Source organism: Tachypleus tridentatus, chromosome 1, assembly GCF_004210375.1.
Source record: "Tachypleus tridentatus isolate NWPU-2018 chromosome 1, ASM421037v1, whole genome shotgun sequence".
NCBI lineage: Eukaryota > Metazoa > Arthropoda > Merostomata > Xiphosura > Limulidae > Tachypleus > Tachypleus tridentatus.
In genome coordinates this window covers 138683203-138703458 of record NC_134825.1, presented here as the reverse complement: position 1 = coordinate 138703458, position 20256 = coordinate 138683203, and the positions used below count along the sequence as shown (strand labels likewise).

The 20256-nt window shown below is 34.3% G+C and overlaps 1 protein-coding gene across 3 annotated transcripts in view; it reads right to left on the bottom strand.

Moving 5' to 3' along the window:
- The window catches only part of LOC143225383 (peptidyl-tRNA hydrolase 2, mitochondrial-like), a 57908-nt gene that overhangs the window by 6323 nt on the left and 31329 nt on the right, over positions 1-20256 (bottom strand). For all 3 annotated transcript variants that reach the window (XM_076454678.1, XM_076454697.1, XM_076454688.1), the window contains 2 exons: positions 14011-14132; positions 4215-4327 (listed from right to left, as the gene is read on the bottom strand). In XM_076454678.1, the coding sequence (XP_076310793.1) occupies positions 4215-4327; positions 14011-14132 (235 nt within the window). The remainder of the gene's footprint in view (positions 1-4214; positions 4328-14010; positions 14133-20256) is intronic.

Sequence of the window (20256 nt, the reverse complement as noted above, 5' to 3'; positions counted from 1 at the left end):
TTAAAAAAGTTTTGTCATATTGCACAGAAAATAGTTCAGTTTGAAAGTAAGACTCAATATTATAAATAAAATGTTTAACAATAAATGGTATCTTTTAGGGTTTTTAAGAACTACTATATCTCATCAGAATTTTGGTATTTGTCACCAATGAGCAAGAAAGAACACACATTTTGAAATTGTTACTATTTGTTTATGTCAAATATATACACAGAATGTTTACCTAAATGCCAGAAATAATTTGAAGTTACATAAAATATATTTTTGAACTACAGTGCTCTTTACAGTTTCATTGTCTTTATTTAGGCATTACTGAAAAATGTTTAACTCAAAATTAAATAGTACTTAGTTTATTACACACAAGAAATTTTAGACTTACTTCAAATAAATACAGTATTAAAACAGGACACAAAAACTAAAATATAATGGTAATACTTGGCCTATTTTAAAATTTAAATAAGTACTTGCTGGTCATTACATAGAAGCAAAAAGGAATTCCAGAGTCATTTAGGCCAGTTAATTTTACCTTTTCATAACTAGTTCATTTGTAATGTAGATAGTTATAATTACATGGTAGGTGTTAGTATTTATGAAACTTCTTTCTTCCTTTTACTCTATGGTAAATTGTGACCATGGCAAGCCAATTCATAATATTTATCCTATAATATAGGATTTAGAATTAGCTTTTTCCTTTTATGTTTCAAGTGAGAATTTGGTTTCAGAATATCTTAGGATTGTGAGGTTCCTTAGTATCTCAGATCTTAACAAGAACTCTACTTAGCTTGAATGTCCTAAGGTTTACTGTAATGGTCTCAATGGGTATTCATTGACAAGTCCATGGACTTGATTTTGTGGAGAAGAAAGCAATCCACATGGCCAAGTTTAAACAGATAACTGCAATAGCATACTTACAAAAAAATGTATAGATAATCTGATGGATGAACCCATGCTGCACCACAAGGCCTGACAACCATGTACAAGTGTGGTTTGCCTGGTCACTAACTTTGTGAGCACTATTCACACAAATGCAGCAACCAATGCAATAAAACTAGTTTACTGTGCATTCCTTTTTAATATTTTATCTATACAAGTGCATTTAAATTATTTAAATGCTATAGTCTTAAAGCAAGCTTTGAATGAATCGTGAGTGTTGACTAATCCTCATCAAGACCACTCATTTATTCTGGATGCTAATGCCAGCAACAATGAAATTGGAGTACTTTTGTCACAGGTAGAGGATAGTATGGCAAATGCAACTGTACATGTAAGTTGTATACAGATTGCTCCTCAACAGTGATAATTTATAAAGAAGTAGTTTATATTTATAGTATTTATCAGATATTACTCCCATTTCTTATGTGCGAGAAAGTTCACAAAGTGGAACATGCATCACCGAAGTGGTTAATGAAATTCAAATATCCAAAAAGTACTATCACACATTGAATAAAAATGCTGAAAAAAAATAAAAAAAGTTCAACTTCATTATACATCATCATCATCTGACTCAGCAGCACAGAAATTCAGGCATATTATCTACCTAATCTGTAAGATTATGTGTGTTACTGAATATTCAGATTCTAGTTGGAAGGATTTAGTGTAATTTTATAGTTTTCACGTAATATTTCTGAGTAGGTATCTATGCGACTTATTAATACTTTAATTCTTATCATTCCTCAGATAGGGTGTATTCTGCTTCAAGGGCAAAAATAGTTGCATCGTTAAAGATTTATATGTTCACACGTTAAAAGATAAACTGCCTAGTGAAAACTATTGCAATAGAAATATGACAAAATATATGAATAGTTACTACAAATGATTAGTCAGGATTTTCAGGAAGAGGAATGAAAGGACCTAGACATATCTTGGGCACTACTTGACATACAACAAGGTAAAGAGTAAATATTACATTCCTAATATATAGCACTCGTATATATAATTTTTCAGGATGATACATTATAACATCACAGACTGGATTTCACTGATAGTCCAACTGTGATGAAGCTAGCAAACCTCAAGGGTTCTAAGGCAGGGAATACTTCTGATTTTGCATTCATACATGGACTGGTTGGCACCAGCAAGTGACACACACTGTGGTAAATATACAAATGCTGATTTTACGACCCTTTCTGTATAAAGTGGTTGTGTACATACTGTACCTTGTGCATTGTCCATAAGAAACACTAACTGTATCAGAAAAGACTGTAACAGAGATATAGCTGGTTCTCTTCCCAATACTGGGAGAGGTAATTGATGTTTGCTGGTTGTTAATTACTTCTCAGAATGGGCTGAAGATTATATTTTTATGTACACATTATCACAGTTTGTTCTAGATGTGTTTACTGAAAAATGAAACTCATGCTTTGGAAAGATCTAAGTGAATCAAAAAAATTACATCATTACATGTATAATAGAACTTTTTATTTTAACCAATGTCTCCCCTTTGGGGCTTCATTAGGATTAATATACATAATTGTTTGATATTAGAATATTTTTTAAATTATAAAACTGCTTGTAATGTTCTATTTCTCAAGTCAGCTGTAACATTTATTGAAATATATCAATTATAATTATTTCATTATTGTTCTAATAACATACTATAGTTATAATACTAAATATACAGTTATACTAACATACAACATATATTAGTTTTATATGAGATATAAAGATAACTACAACATGTTTTACAATTAGCTAAAATAAACAAAAAATAGAAGCTGCTTAGAAACTATAACAAATGGAAAAGACACAAAGTTTATCAGCAGTGTTCAAAACACATTGCAAGTTTGTGTGATACTCCAGAACACACAAGTGTATTGGTATGATGTGTTGTATTCTGAATGGAATCATGGCAGTTTATTTACATGCATCACCCATCCATCGTCATTCATGTTTGGATTTTTTTTGTAAACCAGTATTGCTTCCATTTATTTTCTTTCTTTAAAACCTTTGGTTTTGTGTGAGATAGAAGCATTAAATGGATTTAGGTTTTCTGTGCTAGGGGTTCTACATTTGTATAGGAAGCGCTCAACTAGAACAGTTTTGTGTTGGTCATACATATATAATGCACTAATGAGTTACAAGATGCACACGTGAACAAAATATTCTAGTTTCTCCTATATATGCATTTCCACATGTTACAAATGATTTGATAAACTATGTTTTTGATCTGACACATCTGTCCTGCTCCATTTTCTCTAAAGTAGAAGAATTACCTTAGTCAACTTCAAACTCACAAAAATCTAAATTCATGACTAAAAGAACTAGTAACTCAGAAACAGGAACATCAATTAAAGGTATCAGTAAAATACATGCTCATTGTGATCAATATAACTACACTGCAGACATATAAATAAATGATGTTGCCAGTGCTTCCTCCCAATGGAGAATTAAAATGCATTCTGATATTCTGGGCTTAATATTACCCTTTACTATAAATTACCAAGGTAAGTTTAACATAATTTCTAGATTTTTTGCATGCAGTCATTAATGATGTTGCAACTAACTCACTAAAATCCATAGGCTCATTACATTTCACATGTGAAGCTTTAATAAGAATTTCAGCATTCAGCCCTAAGTATTTTCTTAAGACCAAATAAAAACAAGTTGCAAGTGGTTCAAATTTCAATGGTTCAAGTCATCATTATAGCAAATAATGTGCATTTGTAACTGTGATGAGCTGAAGCCCATATTTGAAATAATTTGCACAAAATGGATGTGCTGGTTTAAAGTCCTGAATTCTTACTGAAGTCTCAGAGATTAAATTAATTCAGCTGTGAAATTTATTTTTACAGTTCGAATGCACTGAGAAATAATAATTTTTTAATGAGTTAATATTCTTAAAAGTATATTTAATAGTCTTGAATTTCTTCGACCCATGATGGATTTCAGTACTACGCAGAAATTTTCAACCCATACTGCCAACATTACATTCAATAACCTTTCCAGATCACTAACAGATTAATGGACTTCTATTAAGCATCTGTGATAGCTGCTAACCTTGGCCAACTTGTAAACTTTAGAGAGAAGGCATAATAAAAAAGTGAGGATTGGGCCATTCATATCTAAGCACGAGTGCAATGCTAATATTTTTTGTGATATGCACAAAAATATATAATACAAATCAACGTTGTCATTAAAATTCACAAGCTCCTGAAGAGTATGAAAATTAATGTAAGATGCAAATTAATAAATATTTACTTTTAAATGGATGTACTTACCAGGACCAATGCCAAGGACTGTTTTACTTCCAGCAGCTATTTGGGTGCGTCCAGCATCACAAACAATACTTGTAAGTAGTCCAACTCTACGTGCATGATGTGCAAGCTCCATTCTAAACAGAAAAAAAATATAGACTTCAATCTCACGTTTAATCACCTAATACAAGTATTTTTCCACTGTACTTATAAATATTAAACTTGACATCTGTTCTCTTTTTTGTAATTAACATTATTGTAGACATACAAACACACACACTATTTTGATAGTTAATATTTCATGATTGTTTAGTTTTTCTTATAATAGTTAAAGCAGACTATTGTTGGAAGTTGTGTTTGTAAGTTATTGATGGTTAAGGCTACAGAGATTTCTAGAATGCTTTAGTACGAGATGTATATATCAGTTAGCAGGAGAAAACTAAAAATAAAGCCAAGTGAAAGAGTTTTGGTCATATAAAAATTAGAAAAGGTAAAGTTAACCATCATAGAATGCCTAATAATTGACATATTAAAGTGAGATTAACAATTTCTCCAATATTTTAAGAAAATAAATTGCCTCATCAAAGGGTATACTAAAATATATGAACTTCCCTGTGTGGACTTTCACAAAAAGCAGATGATTATTTGGAAGTAGGCCTACATGTGAAAAGAAGACATTTATTGGAATTATGCCCAAGTGAAAAAAGTGCACCAGTATTGGAATTTCAAGATACAACTGTAGTAACTCATGAGGCAGCACAAGTAATGTAAACATCAATACTGTCACGATAACAAGAAAAAAGAGAGAGAAAGAAGAAAATGACTAGGTGAATTATATACTGATAGTGTTTAAGATAAAAATAGAGAAAAATACAAATCTTATGCATATAGTGTAAATAATATTTGAATATGTTATTTTAAAATGAGCACAATGCATGCATCAGATCTGAAGGCAATCCATTCCAACAGGCTAGCTAGCCTGTTAAAAAAACGTAAAGCTGTCTTAGCTGCAAAAATTTGTGTCCCCTAGTTTTACCATTCTCACTGTTAAGTACAAAAAAAAAGATACATCAAAACTTCATTTCATTAACAAACTTACACACCACAATCAGATCCCCTCTCACTCCTATTTTTTCAAAAGAAAATTTCATAATCTTTAACCCAGGCCCGAGGTTGTCATGGGGATTAAAAATTTCATCGTGGTGCCTAGTATTTGCTCCCATGTTAATTGTACGTAAAGCTGCGTTAAACAGAACCTGAACCTAGAATAGTCATGGACTCTTGGAAATCTGGAACTATTTTTGCATTCTTTGAGTCCTAAAGCAAACTTTCTTTCTATATGCAAAAACAACTTAATAAAGCAGTCTTTTATTGTGGGGAAAATAAAACAAAACTTGAACTTAACATTAATATACGAATTTTATTACGTTATCTCACATTTGGTACATACTACTGTACGTATATATATTTTAATAATACAAACAAAAGTATCTAGCTGAACGCAAGTAGAAAAGAAAAGGCCTCAGAACCAAATTACATTCATTTATAGGAATATTCTATGGATATAAAACTGCTTCATGTTTCTTTTCTATTGCTAGTGTTTTATCTCTATACTGAGGCTACCTTTCCAGCAAAAAAATGAAACTCTCGGAAAAGGAAACATGCTAAGTTGTTTCCCATCCATTGAAGATCCCTAAAATGGCTAAAACTAGGATTTTCTCTAAATTTTCACACTTTGTCATTAATATAAAACATTTATGCATATCATACACCAATATCTGTTCTTTTCAATAACCCATTCACTACAGTAGACAGTACTACCTTTACTGTTACTGGTAAATGTTTTGTGAGTTTGTAACATCATAATTATACAGCAATGCTAGCCGGAGCCTCAGGGTAAGAAATGTTGTTTACAGTATGTGAATGTTGTACTTCTTTTTCCTCCACCGAGTTAAGGTAAGTTCATAAATAAGAGAGCCACTGTAACTGACACAGTGAGGGCCCAGTTGACACTTGTAGGCATTGTGGTCTATGCCACCACAACAAGAACACATCAAAGAACCATGACAAGATGCCTTTCGATGTCTGAACTACTGGCAATGTAAACACCTGAGAGGGTTAAGAATACAAGACAATACCTTATACTTCAGGATAACCTGTCTTTGAAAGTGGCAGGTGGATGTGGCGATGTAAACATCAATACCAGAACATTGGTAGGCAGCATAATTCTTTCTTTATGAGTGGAGATAGGTTGCACAGCAGAAACTCCTTAGATGGAGAAACTAGTAAAGATCTCCAACTTTGGAATGTTTTGTAAACTTCTCAATTAATTTTCATGTGGAATTCAAAGTAGCATGGGGAGTAACCTCGATAGGTTTGTCTGCAATGGCCTTCTAATTCAAGATGAATTCACTGTAGTTTGGTGTAGATGTTTCCACCAAGGTGTTCCCAAAAAGTAGCTATTTCACTGACTTTGGAGAGCCAACAAGTCTATCTAATTCAGATTCAATAAAAGAAAGGGAAACATCTGCCTAAAGGTTTGTCTGATAAAGATTTCAACATTAAGAAACAAGGCACAGGTGTGGAATTAGGTTACTTACCTATTAACTGTTTTTTTCATTAGTTTTTCATGAATTGGGTTTCCATAAGAAAATGAAAATGATTTAGTATCCACTGACCCCACCCATTATGGAGTCCTATGAGGGAATGCATTAAAATGCCAAATATGAACACTGTAGCAACACCAGGGCTTCGTGAAAACTATATTCAAACACCAGCATCATTGACTGTACACAACACTCACTGAGAGTGCCAAACACTAATAGTTAGTTGACCCTTCTCCAACAGAATCAAACAACTAACCCTGGGGAGCCACCCCAAAACCACCTGTCTACAGGAATTCAATGTCAAAGTAGAGTGCTAATGTGCCACTAACACTCCTCAACCACCACAATCCTCTCCTTCCCTTCATGGATTGTTATGCACACCAAACACATGGATGGATCTCCATATTCTAAAGGAGCTAAACTGTAGATGCAGAACCTTCCCTGGGAGTCTCCATCACCATATACAGAAATCCACTTCAAGAGAGAAAAGGCATGATAAATTAATAGCAATAAACATTTCTCTACTCCCTAGAATGTTGATGATACAACCATCAGGGTATTTGTTGCTCATGTACACTTCCCTTTTAGTTAATTTATGTGAGTATTAAAACTTATCTAACAACAATTCTCAAAGCATCTAACTAACTGTTTCCATCTCCAAAGAATAGATCAGCTTCTAGATAGAGGTCAAAGTCAGAGTGTAAATCCTACTGGCAGCAAAAAACACATCCAAAAGCATGCATATCTAATTAAAAGTGGTTTTGAGCTACTTCTCAACATTTGATAGTTGAAAGGTAAGCTGAAAATTATGAACACAAAAACAGTTTGTAACTGACAGGAGAGTTGTTTTGCATGCAATAGGATTCACTTAAAAGGGAAAATAAAATGTGGCAGTCAAAATATTGACTTTGATGCTGAAATTGCATGAAAATAGTGATGGAAAGTGTTGACCTAACAAAAACTTGAAAAACCTTTCCTCTTAACAAGTTACATAAAAAATGGGTAAATAACTGCACAACTATACTACTATGTAGTATCATATACCTTTCCTAGGTCATAAACACATGGACAAAATATTCTTGTTCAAGAAAGGCTTCCAAGATTTGTGACAGTTGCATCTGATGTAAGTTCAACCTGCCCCAAAGACAAAAGTATACCACTGAATTAAAAATATATAAAAAACTTAAAATTGTTTTTCCACACATTTATTTTAAATACACATAGGATGAAATTCATTCTGTTAAAGGCTTTATGTATTTAATTTTGTTCACAAAAATATTTTTATATCCCAAGTTATTGATTGATTTCAGCATGTTTCACACAAAAACATTAGTACTGTGAATTCCTCAAGTCTTTCCTGATGATAATATGGTACTCCTTAGAAGGAAAATTAAAATGTTTTCAAGAAAACAGATCCCGTTTAGACCTTATAACAACTACACTAGTTTTATCAGATTTAGTCAATCAATGTTTCTCAACTTTGGTTGTCATGATACAATGTACCTGTCAATATTTTAGCCTTAAGAAGCCATAGATTAGTGATCTAAACAGGCCATAAGATTGAAATATAAAACGAAGGATTTCAGCTCATGATATTCAGCAGAACAGTTGGAAGGAATTAAAATACCATATCCCTCCCCAAAATCATTTGCTGATTCATTATGGCACTTCATTCTTAATGCTTGAAGTCTAGCCTTCTTAAAGGCAGTAAGGTTAGAAGCAAAAGCATAGTTATGGAAGGAATCCCAGGCCTTATGCTGGTAGGCAGGAGTCCACTATGGTAAATGGTAAAAGTGAAATATATCAAGGTTTTAAATGAAGTAAGCAGTGCTGCACAGATGTTGCAATCAGTCACTGCCTCAACACATTTCACAATGAGAGGACCAAATTACATCAAAGTAGTAAATTACAGTTACACTAACTCCTGTCATTATTTTAAAAATAATTATTACCCTATAAATTTCGTCTTTCTTCTATGAAAATTATCGAATAAGAAAAAGATAAATTGATGGATAGATAAATAGCAGTAAAAACCTGAATCAGGATGTAAAAGTATGTCAGAGTTCAAGAAGGATATAATTTGAGAGTCAATGTTTTACAGATCTATCCTTCCCATTTACACCTGTTGTGTTCAGTGAAGTCTTTATGGAAGACAAGTGACAACTCTTGGTATATGAAATAATCAGTATTTTCCTTGGACATCAAAAGCAGAAAGAGTTTAATCACACATCCAATATACATGTGAACAACAGCATTCAACAGTATATTTAGTGGTATGGATAGGATGACCCATAAAGGCATGAATGAAGAACAATGAACCACGAGCATCACTGCATCTCCATGGATGTACCAATTACAGACCTTTATTTCCTCACTATAAAAAAACTACTGAACCAAATATGTATTGGCCAAGTTTGTAGAAATTTCCTTTAGAGACACACATATAGACTGATAGAAAAGGACTTGGATCTCATGGCTTTATGGAACAAGTCAAATACATGCCTCAACAATGGAAGAAGGATGGGCTTAAGAAAAATGGAGAGTTTCTTTCTCTAAATATACTCTGAAGATTGGATTTGGCATTAATTCTCCTGAAGATGTTTAAGATATTACAATGGACAACCTCAATGGAAATTTCCTTGAGGGCCTTGGAAGCCAAAAGGTGTTTATTATTTTATGTTCACATTTTTAAAAGCAAGCATACTTACTCTAATCCATTCTGTGTAAATATTATGCAATCTTACTCAGAGTTTTCTCATAATGAGTGAACAATAGGGGGGAGTGCAGATTACAGTTGACTCCATAAACTAATTTTATGACGCATCAATGCCAGAGTTTTCTGTATATTATTCTTAAACTTATTGCAGCAGACAAAGAAGAGTACTAATAATGATTCTTAGCTGACCCTAACCATTACTGATCAGCAAGGTATTAATGTGCAAATGGCAGGTGCTCCTAATGGCACAAAAACTACTGCACAAATAATTTCAAACCATATACAATAACATTGTCATTTTTCTCCAATGTACTCTGAAAATAAATCAATATTTCATATTTTTATACCATGAATTTATGATTTTGTGGCCTAATTTTGTTAGAGTGAATTTCATCCACTCAGGTGTAATAAGGACCCCCTAGCTCCACTAGTAGAATCTGGGGGTAATGCACGCTGTAGAGCCCTGTCGAACAGTACTCTGGAAACAGTGCAAGAACTGAATCAAGTACCCTAAGTTTATAAAATTAAACTTACCCCAATTTATTCAGTTCAATGATTGGCAGGAATTAGCACGATCCCCTTATGCTTTACTTATAAAAGTCCATGGGTATCAGTCCAGCATAGTACAGTAATACCAACCAATCAGCCACTAGGTGGTCTAATTGAACACCTCATTTCTTCAAAGCCTGTTGCAACATAGTTAAAGTATATTATTTTAGCAGCTGCTAGGCAAAACTGGTTTGATAAAAGTACACCTACCACAGAGTGGAATCCCCTAAAAATGAGGTAATGAACCCTAAAAGGTAAATAAGAGAAGCAATGAAAATACTCATCCCTCTGTATAATACAACAAATGTTGTTAAAGTAGCTACAGGGGTTAGTCAGAAACCCTCAACTAAAGATACTGCCAGGTGTGTAAATAATGCAAAATAAAAGAACTGGGGGAGGCCCAGATTCCACTCAGCCCAACGTCTTCCAGTGGGCAATTCAACCAGGTCACTAACGAGATAGAAACGTGACAGAACTGACGAAACATGACTCACGGAAGTCTCTTTATCTTCAGAAGAGCCTTCAATAAATTATAATGGTCAATTCTGGACCTAAGTCCTGGGAAACTGAATGATCCCAAGGAATAAAGGTCATTGTCTAGCATTATTAAATGCATTAGTGGAGGCAACAAAACCTTTGAGATCCTCACTGGACATAACAACCAATTGAGATGTGATTGGTCATAGTAATGAGAAATAATGATCTGATGAACTAATGAAAAGAATTTAGCTGCTTCCCTGGCTATCAGTGTCATAGGGAATAAAAACTGGTCTGAGGATGTAAACAGAATGATAAAGCATCCTTTGGACAAACAGTGCAAACCATTATACCTAGCAATGTCTGTAGGTCAAAGGCAACAAAAAATTAAACCTAAAGGAAATGTTGATACATGGTACATGAGGCTAAAGTCTCAAACAGATGTTGAGAAATAGCAGGTAATACCACCTTATTACATTAGTTAAATACCTGAAGTGGTTGTATCTCACAAAGAATCTGATGCAAAACCCCTTTCAAAGGGTCAGGTCAAAAAATGCATTATAGTTGGAACTTCTCATGAAGTGGGTTGAACCTTCTGTCAATACACCTTTGCCAGTATGTGTGCCATTTCTGTTCATAAATATCCATTGTGGGACATAGCAAAGATTGAAACAGATACATTGCAACTTTAAAAATTAAACCCCTGACCCCATGCAAAGCACTACACAATCTCCAAATCTGAAGTCAGATATAGAATTTCAGATCATGGCTGCCTCAAAAGAGATGGCCAATAAGGCACTCACTCCTGAAGATACCAAGTGCTCTCTTGACAGAAAATGCAAGACACCACTACAGGATTGTTGGAGTGAAGCCTCTTTTTACCCTTAATAAGTCCATGCCATGATACAGTGTCTTAAAGAGGAAAAAATATCTAAAACACTGCATAGAAAGGTTTCATCACCTATGTGTAGACCTTGGAATTTCTGACTGTTAAGATGTGTATCCCATCCATGAACTGAAGTATCCATGAAGAAATAGATCCCTGGACGACATGGCAGCAAAGGAACCCATATCTTAGTATTGTTGCAATCTAACCACCCCTCAATGTTGAAAATAATGATCCTGAATAAGAGAGGAATTCCTTGAACTGCTGTTGATGATCTATGGTTGCATAAAGACCAATGATGAAATCTCTTATGCACTCTTTCCAAAGGAACGAGTGATTCAAGTGATGCCCACATTCCTGAAAGAGAAAGTGAGAGAAGGATATATGAGAAAGAGTTGGACTTCCTGTCTTATAGCTTGGCTGAGATATGTGGTGAAAAATATACCCAGACTGTTGGAATATTATACTGGAACAAGAATACATATCACAGCTCTGGGTGTGATGTTCTGCTAATCAAAGAGATGGTGCCAACAATAATCAATCATTCATGTAATGGTGTTTGCACAGGCCTTGAGAAAGAAGATGAGAGAAAAACTCCTACAATTTAGCAGAACACATACGATGCTGATATGAGTCCTGAACTGCAGCACCTAACTGTTGTGCACAAAATGAATATGTGATGGTGGGACACCATCATCATGGAAATGTGCAGATAGAAGTCTGTGATATATAATTTGGACATCCATAATTCTATTTAAAAAATGCTGACTCAGAGAGGAGAATAATTTACTTCTGAATCTTGGAGGATCTAGATAAAGACTGATGAGTGGATGCCAATCTCCTGTCTTCTAGGCCCCAATAAAACTGGTGGGAGTAAAACCCCAGAATAATTTGCAAGATTTTCTCCCTTCTTCCAGACTAACAAAACTGTGGTTACCCTAAACCAAAGTTCCAAAAACCAAGGATTTGTGGGAGGTGGAAAAATAAAACTACAATTTGGGTGAATAATGGTGGTGAAGATGATAACTGAATGACTAATCCTGACTCAAGAACCTGTAATGTCCACAGGTTTATGGCTAAGATTTACCACATATCCAAGAATTCTTAGAGCTAAGCCCCACAGACCAAACAGGCATAAAATAGCCACCAGTGCCATTGATAACACCCCAACTGAGCATCAGAACCCTTGGATATGGAGAGAAACTATTCAGTGTAACAATGAAATCAAAGGGCTGATGTCGTGGGACTGGGACCCTTGAACAGGAGCAGAATTATGACCCCTTGTATTAGTTGAGGAAAGTCGAAGCACCACCAACAACATGGATTTTAATGTAGAAGCTAATAATGGTCCCACTCTGTCATCAATGGATTTGGTGATGTTGAAAGCCTTCCAACAAAATTTAGAGGGATAATAAATAATTCTACACCATGTATAGGGTGAGACAAATCATAGAAAGTTCTGATCTTTTCAGTTAATTACACTTTGTTCTAGAACCCAAACTTTCCAGGAAGAGATGTATTCTTTGAGAGTAAAAATATGCTTGCACCTAGTGGTTGTAGGCTAAATAATGTAGTGAATAAAGCACAACTGTCCCTTCATGTAACAAAGCAGAAAAACACGCTGCATGATCCATATTATCAGTGTATAGAGAAAGAACTAAGTATTAATTCCAAAACCTTTCATCCATCAAGGAAGATAAAAGTTCCAAAGCAACTTGGGAAAGACATCACACACTCAATGGATCAATTGAAGAAAAGAAGCTCAAGGTAGCTAATCCCAAGGTAGCCACATGAGAAGCCATCAGAATTAAAAAAGGCACAGGGAAAAGGTAATCTAAACTCTCTCCATAATTTCCAGTATTGTTCTCAATTGTAGCCCCAGAGCCTCCTGGAGGAACACCAGTGAACGAAATATGTGTTTAATCTTACTGCAAATAAGATCACTGACAGTCTTAATTGAGAGTGACTCTTCCCATCCCCCCACAATTGTTAAACAACACTAAATATCAAAGGTGGGATAGAAGAGACCTGATCTGACTCTATGCTGGAAATAATTCAGGAATTCATGCCATATATCAGCTTGCCAAACATGCCTTTTTTATCTAAATGAATATTGACTAGGAAACACAAAGTAATACTAAACATATCACCAACAATCACAGAATGGAGAAACCTGTTAGTGAATAGTTTGTCAAGAACAATTGGTACATGAAAGAGAGTGTAGTAACCTAGCTGGAAAGTGTCATGTGACAGATATGACCAATAGAAATTAATTGGGGAATGGAGACTGAAAGAATCGAGAAAAATTCAGCCCACTGATTAGATACACAAAAAACACACACAAACCCTGCAGTTGTCGAGTAATAGGTGTAGTGTTATTTAGGTTATTTATAAAAGACTATTGTGTATTTATTTATTTTCTACCATATTTCTTCTGTTGCAGTATTTTTTATGGCCACTTTTTGTATTCTTCTAACTTAAAAGAGGTCCCTTTGATCCCTGGTTGCATATTACATTCTTCTCTCTTCTGAAATTGCTGGACCTGCCAGTGCTCTTATACACAATACATGTATATCTTCAACTTACAAGGACATATCATCATCCACTTTCACGACCACCTTCCTCTGGCCTGATGCTTCCCATTCTTTCAAAAGTTCAGCACTGCTTTGCTGGAGTTGTCTGTAGGCAAGAACAGATGCATGGGAACACTAAAAGAAATTAAAAATACAAATATCAATGCATGTAAGTGAAATAAAGTGCTAGAGAACATAAACAAAGGTGTAGTAAACACTAACACATGCCCATAAAAATTTTTTTGAGAATTATTTGTATAAAGTATGATAAAATATTTCATGTTGTACAGGTTGTAAAAATAGAGAAAATAAAGAAACTGATTACTTACCAAAGAACAGACAAGTTTTGCTGTAAGTATTCTCTATGCAAGGTAGGTAGGTATTTCATGTTTATTGGCACAAAGCTACTAGGCTATCTGTGCCAAACAAGATGTAGTATACTATAATGGTATATGGAAATTAAGGTTAAAATATGTAAAACATGTAAAATTAAGACCTGCCAGGAAGACTGAAGCGTTGAGTTCAAACTTGCTGTCAGTCACCTGAAGTTGGCCTCTCCAGTCCTGGGTTCAGGTCAAAATAAAAATTAAAATGTGTAAAAGAAATCATGCTAAAACAGTGTATCGTCCATTAAAAACCTTAAATTAAGTTAAAAGAAACCAGTGACCCTTAAAAATGTAAAACCATGAGTGAGGTGGGCAGTATCACCTATGACATTGGCTAATGTCAATGGCAAACCTACCTTAAAAATATGTTTAAAATGGTGTCGTCATTCTTGGTTGTAACTGCAGCATGATAACAAAATATGTACGATTGTGACCTAAGTGCCACAAAGACCACACATTCATGCATCAGGTTTTGATAAATGGACCATAGTTCATGTATGGAACAGGTATAGTGGTGATAGAGCCAGAGCAAATGGACTTTGCTGCTCTGTGAGCTAGCTCGTTCCCACAAATACCAACATGACCTGGTATCCAAAAAAACTGGACAGAGAAAGATGGGCCAGTTTGTTTTGGATACTGATAAGAATACGTGGTAACTAATATGGAATGATGTCAGGGCCAATAGACAGCTGAGTGAATCAGTATAGATTGTACAATTCATATATTGCATAGTTTCAATATGGTTCAGGGCAAGAGAAATGGCATACAATTTGGCAGTGAACACAGATACTGTAGATGGGATTCTGTGTGCCACAACTGAACTGTAACAAACCATGGCAGAGCCTACAGAGTCATCTGATTTTGAACCATCTGTATATATGGGAATGGATAGATCATATGAAAAATGTTCAGCAAATAAAGAGTGATGTATCCAATCAGGAGTATCTGCCTTCCTCATATGACTCAAAGATAGATCACAGTTGGAGGTAGTAATTAGCCATGGTGGAACATGCCAATCTGTGGATACTGCTATGCTATTTAAAGATAAATCCAATTTTTATTATTGTGCCTGGATACAAAGGCTAAAAGGAACAATGGCAGATTTTCTATTATAAAAAAGCGTGGCCCACCGAGAATAGAAAACAGAACCTCAAGCAGGATGCTGTGGTGAAGATCAAAGTTTGGAAGCATACATAAGAGACAGCTGCAAATGGCAAATATACAGACAGGGGTTCATGGGACTCCATACATACAAACTTTGGGCTGGAGAAGTACGAAAGGCCCCAGTGCAAAGTCAAAGCCCCTAATGGTGGATAGGATCCAACATTTTCAGTGCTGAGGTTCTGGCAGAACCAAGACCATAGACACATAGTGAAGTTTAGATTGGATAAGGGCATGATAAATTTTAAGGGCTGAGTATCAATCTACTCCCCAAGAGGTGGAGGAAAAGGCACGGAGGATGTTCAATGCTCTTATACATTTGACACAAAGTTGCTTGATATGTGAAGTAAAGTTTAATTTATAGTCAAATATGAGACCTAAAAACTTTGCCTCGGAAACAACAGGAAGTACATCATCATCAATACGAGGTTATGGATCTGGATGAATACCCTGTTAGCAGTAGAAATGTACACAAACAGTTTTAGAGAGAGAAAGTTGAAAACCATTTGCTGTGGTCCATGTAAGTATATGTTTGATTGCAGTTTGTAGCTGCCACTCAATAAACCATATGTTTGATGACTGACATGAGATGTGGAAGTCATCAATGAAAAGACCATTTGCAACCATAGGGGGTAGCTGTTCACTGATGGCATTAATTTTTATAAAGAAAAGTGTGACACTCAGAACACAGCCCTGAATGGGAAAAAATGGGAAAGTGTTGAGCCCACATGGACCTGGAATCTGTGGTTCATTAAAAATGCTTAATAAAACGTGGCAAATTGCCACACAATCCCTATGAGTGAAGGTCTCGCAAGATGCCATATCTCCATGTTGTATCATAAGCTTTCTTTAAATAAATAAAATAGAAACAAGATGTTGTTGCTTCAAAAAGGCTTCTATGACTGATGTTTCAAGGCAAATTAAGTGGTCTATCATGGAGAATTGTCTTTGAAACCCACACTGAGTGGGTGAGAGAATGTTGTTTGATTCAAGGAACCAAACAAGATGAGCATTAATCATCCTTTCTAAGATCTTACTGAGACAACTTGTCAAAGCAATTGGACAGTAATTCAAAGGAATCTTTGGATCCTTTGCAGGTTTAAGAATAGGGAGTACAACAGCTTAGTGCCAAGCATCAGCAAAGACACTCTCCTGCCATTTCCGGTTAAAGACAACTAGGAGAGTAGAAAGAGAGGCAGGAGAAAGGTGGCGTAGCATCTCATAATGTATATCATCAGGTCCAACTGATGTATTGCCAGACCGATGAAGCACAAGTGTAAGAGGGCAACTGTAGTCATAGGGACAATGTCTTTTTTTCAGTAATTTCAAGTCGATGAAATACATTCGAAAGAAAAACAACAATTATCGCATTATGAAGCAATTTTGAAATGCATTAGTTGTTGAATATCTGGTATTCTTAAACCTCGTTATAAGTTATTAAAAGGAAAGAGTTAGATGCTCAACTCGTGTTTTAATAGCTAAGAAGGGAGGGAATGAGTTTGAAGAGCTAGATACATGAGAGAAACATTCACCAAGAGTATTGGCAATGCTCTCAGCATCAGCAACTTCATGGCCATTGGATATTAAGACAGAGAGGGAGGCAGAAGTATACCATCCACTCACCTTCTGGATCTTGTCCCATGTGACTTTTGAACTGGTGGTTGAAGAAATGCTGGAGGTGTATTTAATCCAAGATTCCTTCTGGCTTTGACGTCTTAACTTGCCGAGCAAATGCACGGGCTTGCTGAAATGCAACGTGGTTTGAGAGCGTGGGATATCTACTAAATTTATCCCAAGCACGTTTCTGAGCTTTTCATGTTATATAACAAGCAGAATTCCACCAAGGGTATGGATGCCATAGGAAAGATGTCGAGGTTTTGGGGATGCACTGAGTAGCTGCTTAGACTGTACAGTTAGTCACTGCTGCTACACAATCATCTATCGATGATTTATGTAAGATGGCAGGATCAAGTTCCAAGAGAGCAGTGAAAGAGGAGCAGTTGGCCTGGTCCAACTTCTACCAAGGCACACGGGTCTGTGGCACTGACTACAGTCAATCTCTCTTAATATGATAGAAAAATGATCACTACCCCGTGAATTGACGTCAACCTCCCAAGAAGAGCAAGTGAAAAGAAAAGAAATCTTATCAATACTACAATCTCTTGCTCTATTAACAACTGCTGGAAGTAAAATTATTATTTTTACTACCCCTACTACTTGATTTACTTGTACCTTCATGAGCTTCTTTTGTCACATGTAATTATTTGAACATAAGATAAATTTCTTTCCGTGTTGATGTCTATACTCATAAGGTAAATGTCTGTTTTATTCAGTTAAAGCATTTGCTTCTTATGCTCATTTTTCTCCCTCAAGCACTCTTCAGCAATGAGTCCTTCAAAACAATATTTAAAATGTTTGGTGTTTTGCTGTTTTAATATATTGTTTTGACTCTTCTAGTTTTCTTTTTTCTTTCCTTATATGTAAACTTCACCTGGAAACGTGTATCATACACTGGCTTCTTTCTTTGGTTTTTTCTGATTTCTACTTCTATTAAGTCTAATAATGTGACCTAGAAATATTTGCATCATTTACATTTAACCACCTTAAGTTATTAACTAAATCATTTTCAATATTGTACCTAAGGGAATATTGTATCATATGTTTATTTGGGAGTGGATAAACACTTCTCAATCTATTTCCCAGTTCCAGTAACTTGTTTTCAAACAGGGAGGCAATATTACTTTTTTTGTTGAATCAGAATACTTATTTGTTTATTATTTTATTAGAGTTAAAAGAATATTAACTCTTTTACACACAGGTGAATAATGTGTAAAAATGTACATCATGATGTTTTTACAAAATTACTTTCAAACTTAAACAACTTTATTATCAATGTATATCGTATAACCATCAATGTTTTATTTGCTTAATTTTAATATAATGTATTGTACTAAATTCTTAGTCTTTACTTCTCTGTGACACATAATGACATGTCTTGCACTTTGAATTCTCTATTATATATTTTCTTTCTGACTTTATATGGGTTCCACAGAAACAACAAATGCTGACAAGCCAAAATATAAAAGTTGAAAGTCATATTATCTCCACTTGTTGAGATACCAATAAACCAGTATGCTCCTTCCATCTTATCATAAATTTCAACGGAGTTATCTAAACCATGTCAACTTATGTGATGGACATGTTTATAACTAATAAAAAAACTTTTATCCCTAAGAATCTTACTATGGTTGTTTGTTTTTGGGGCGCATAGTAGACAGTTGGCCTCATATTTTATTGTCTGTGGTCATTGTCCTTCAACTCTGAGCAACTAATAGATGTTTCAGCAGTTTATATCTTAGTTAGAAAGCCAGTTAAATTACAGTAGTTTTGGAACATTCAAATTTATATTTTTTATGTTCTAAGATGCAACTAAATTATAGTATGTATAGTTACAACAGTTACTTGACAGTTACAAGATTTGTCAAATTTACTGAACCCATACACAAAAGTTTAATTCAACTTGAAAGCTAAAGAATTATTTTTTGGACAACCAACATAGTATGAAAAACTAGGATCATTGAATTAATAAATCTGGGTGGAAGTAAGTTTAATGTCTAAAGCATGTGGTAATTTAGTTTGTTTTTTTTAGTGTATATCTATTTATTATTATATATTATCATACATTATGTGGCAGCAAACATAATATAAATAAAAATTTTATAAGCTTAGGAACACACTGAAGCTCATGAAATAAAACTGAATTACTTTAATGCTTTGTTTACTTTTTTCATCAAGAGAATCATGAAATAGGCTCTTGCTGTTATTTATTTCTTTCACATAGTAACAGACAACTTCCCCACTATAAAATCCAGCAATCAATCAATAAATCATTGAAAACATTAACAGATGAAATTGTAAAGATAGTCAACTTGAAGAATTGGCAACAAATGTATGTGTGTGTGTGTTTTTATAGTGTATATATCTTTACAAAATTTGGTAGTTTTTCAGTAAACATTATAAGTCTTTTACATATGCCAACAAAAGACTTGTTCTTGAATATATCATGTATGTTTTGAATAATCTGAAGGCAAAAAGATTTTCATGTTAAGATTAAAAATAATTTTATTCATCTCAATAATTTCAAATTTCATTTGTGTAATCTCTAAAACCTCCTAAATAAATTTCAAATGTTTGTTTTCAGTAAAACTTTATATTTTATTGGTTATTTTCTCTAATCTAATTCAATAAATGATTGGTCAATTTGATAGACCTTGTATCTCCCCCAAAAAATTGAAATAAATCTAATTTGTCTCTTTTTCTTCCTAAAATGACTTCAAATGTAGCATGAAACTACATTCATTTATTTTGAGTTGCTTTAAACTCATAACAACATACACATATTTATACTTAAATTTTATTGTTTTATTGCCCTTTGAACTGTGTCTAACTATTATTCACACCATTATATGTCACCTGGGGAATGTGCAGCTCACATTATACCATCGAATTACAATACCCATGAGCTACTCTAAGCTGCTTGCTTGTGTACATCACAAAATATTTTTTATTATCATTATTGCTTATTTTACCTAATATAACCTTAACTATTATAAATAGTTACTTCTTTCTACACCTTAGCTATTTGTATAATAATAAATAAAGAATAAACATGAGAAATGTACTTACTTGAGTATTTTTTTCTTGCTTTCAAT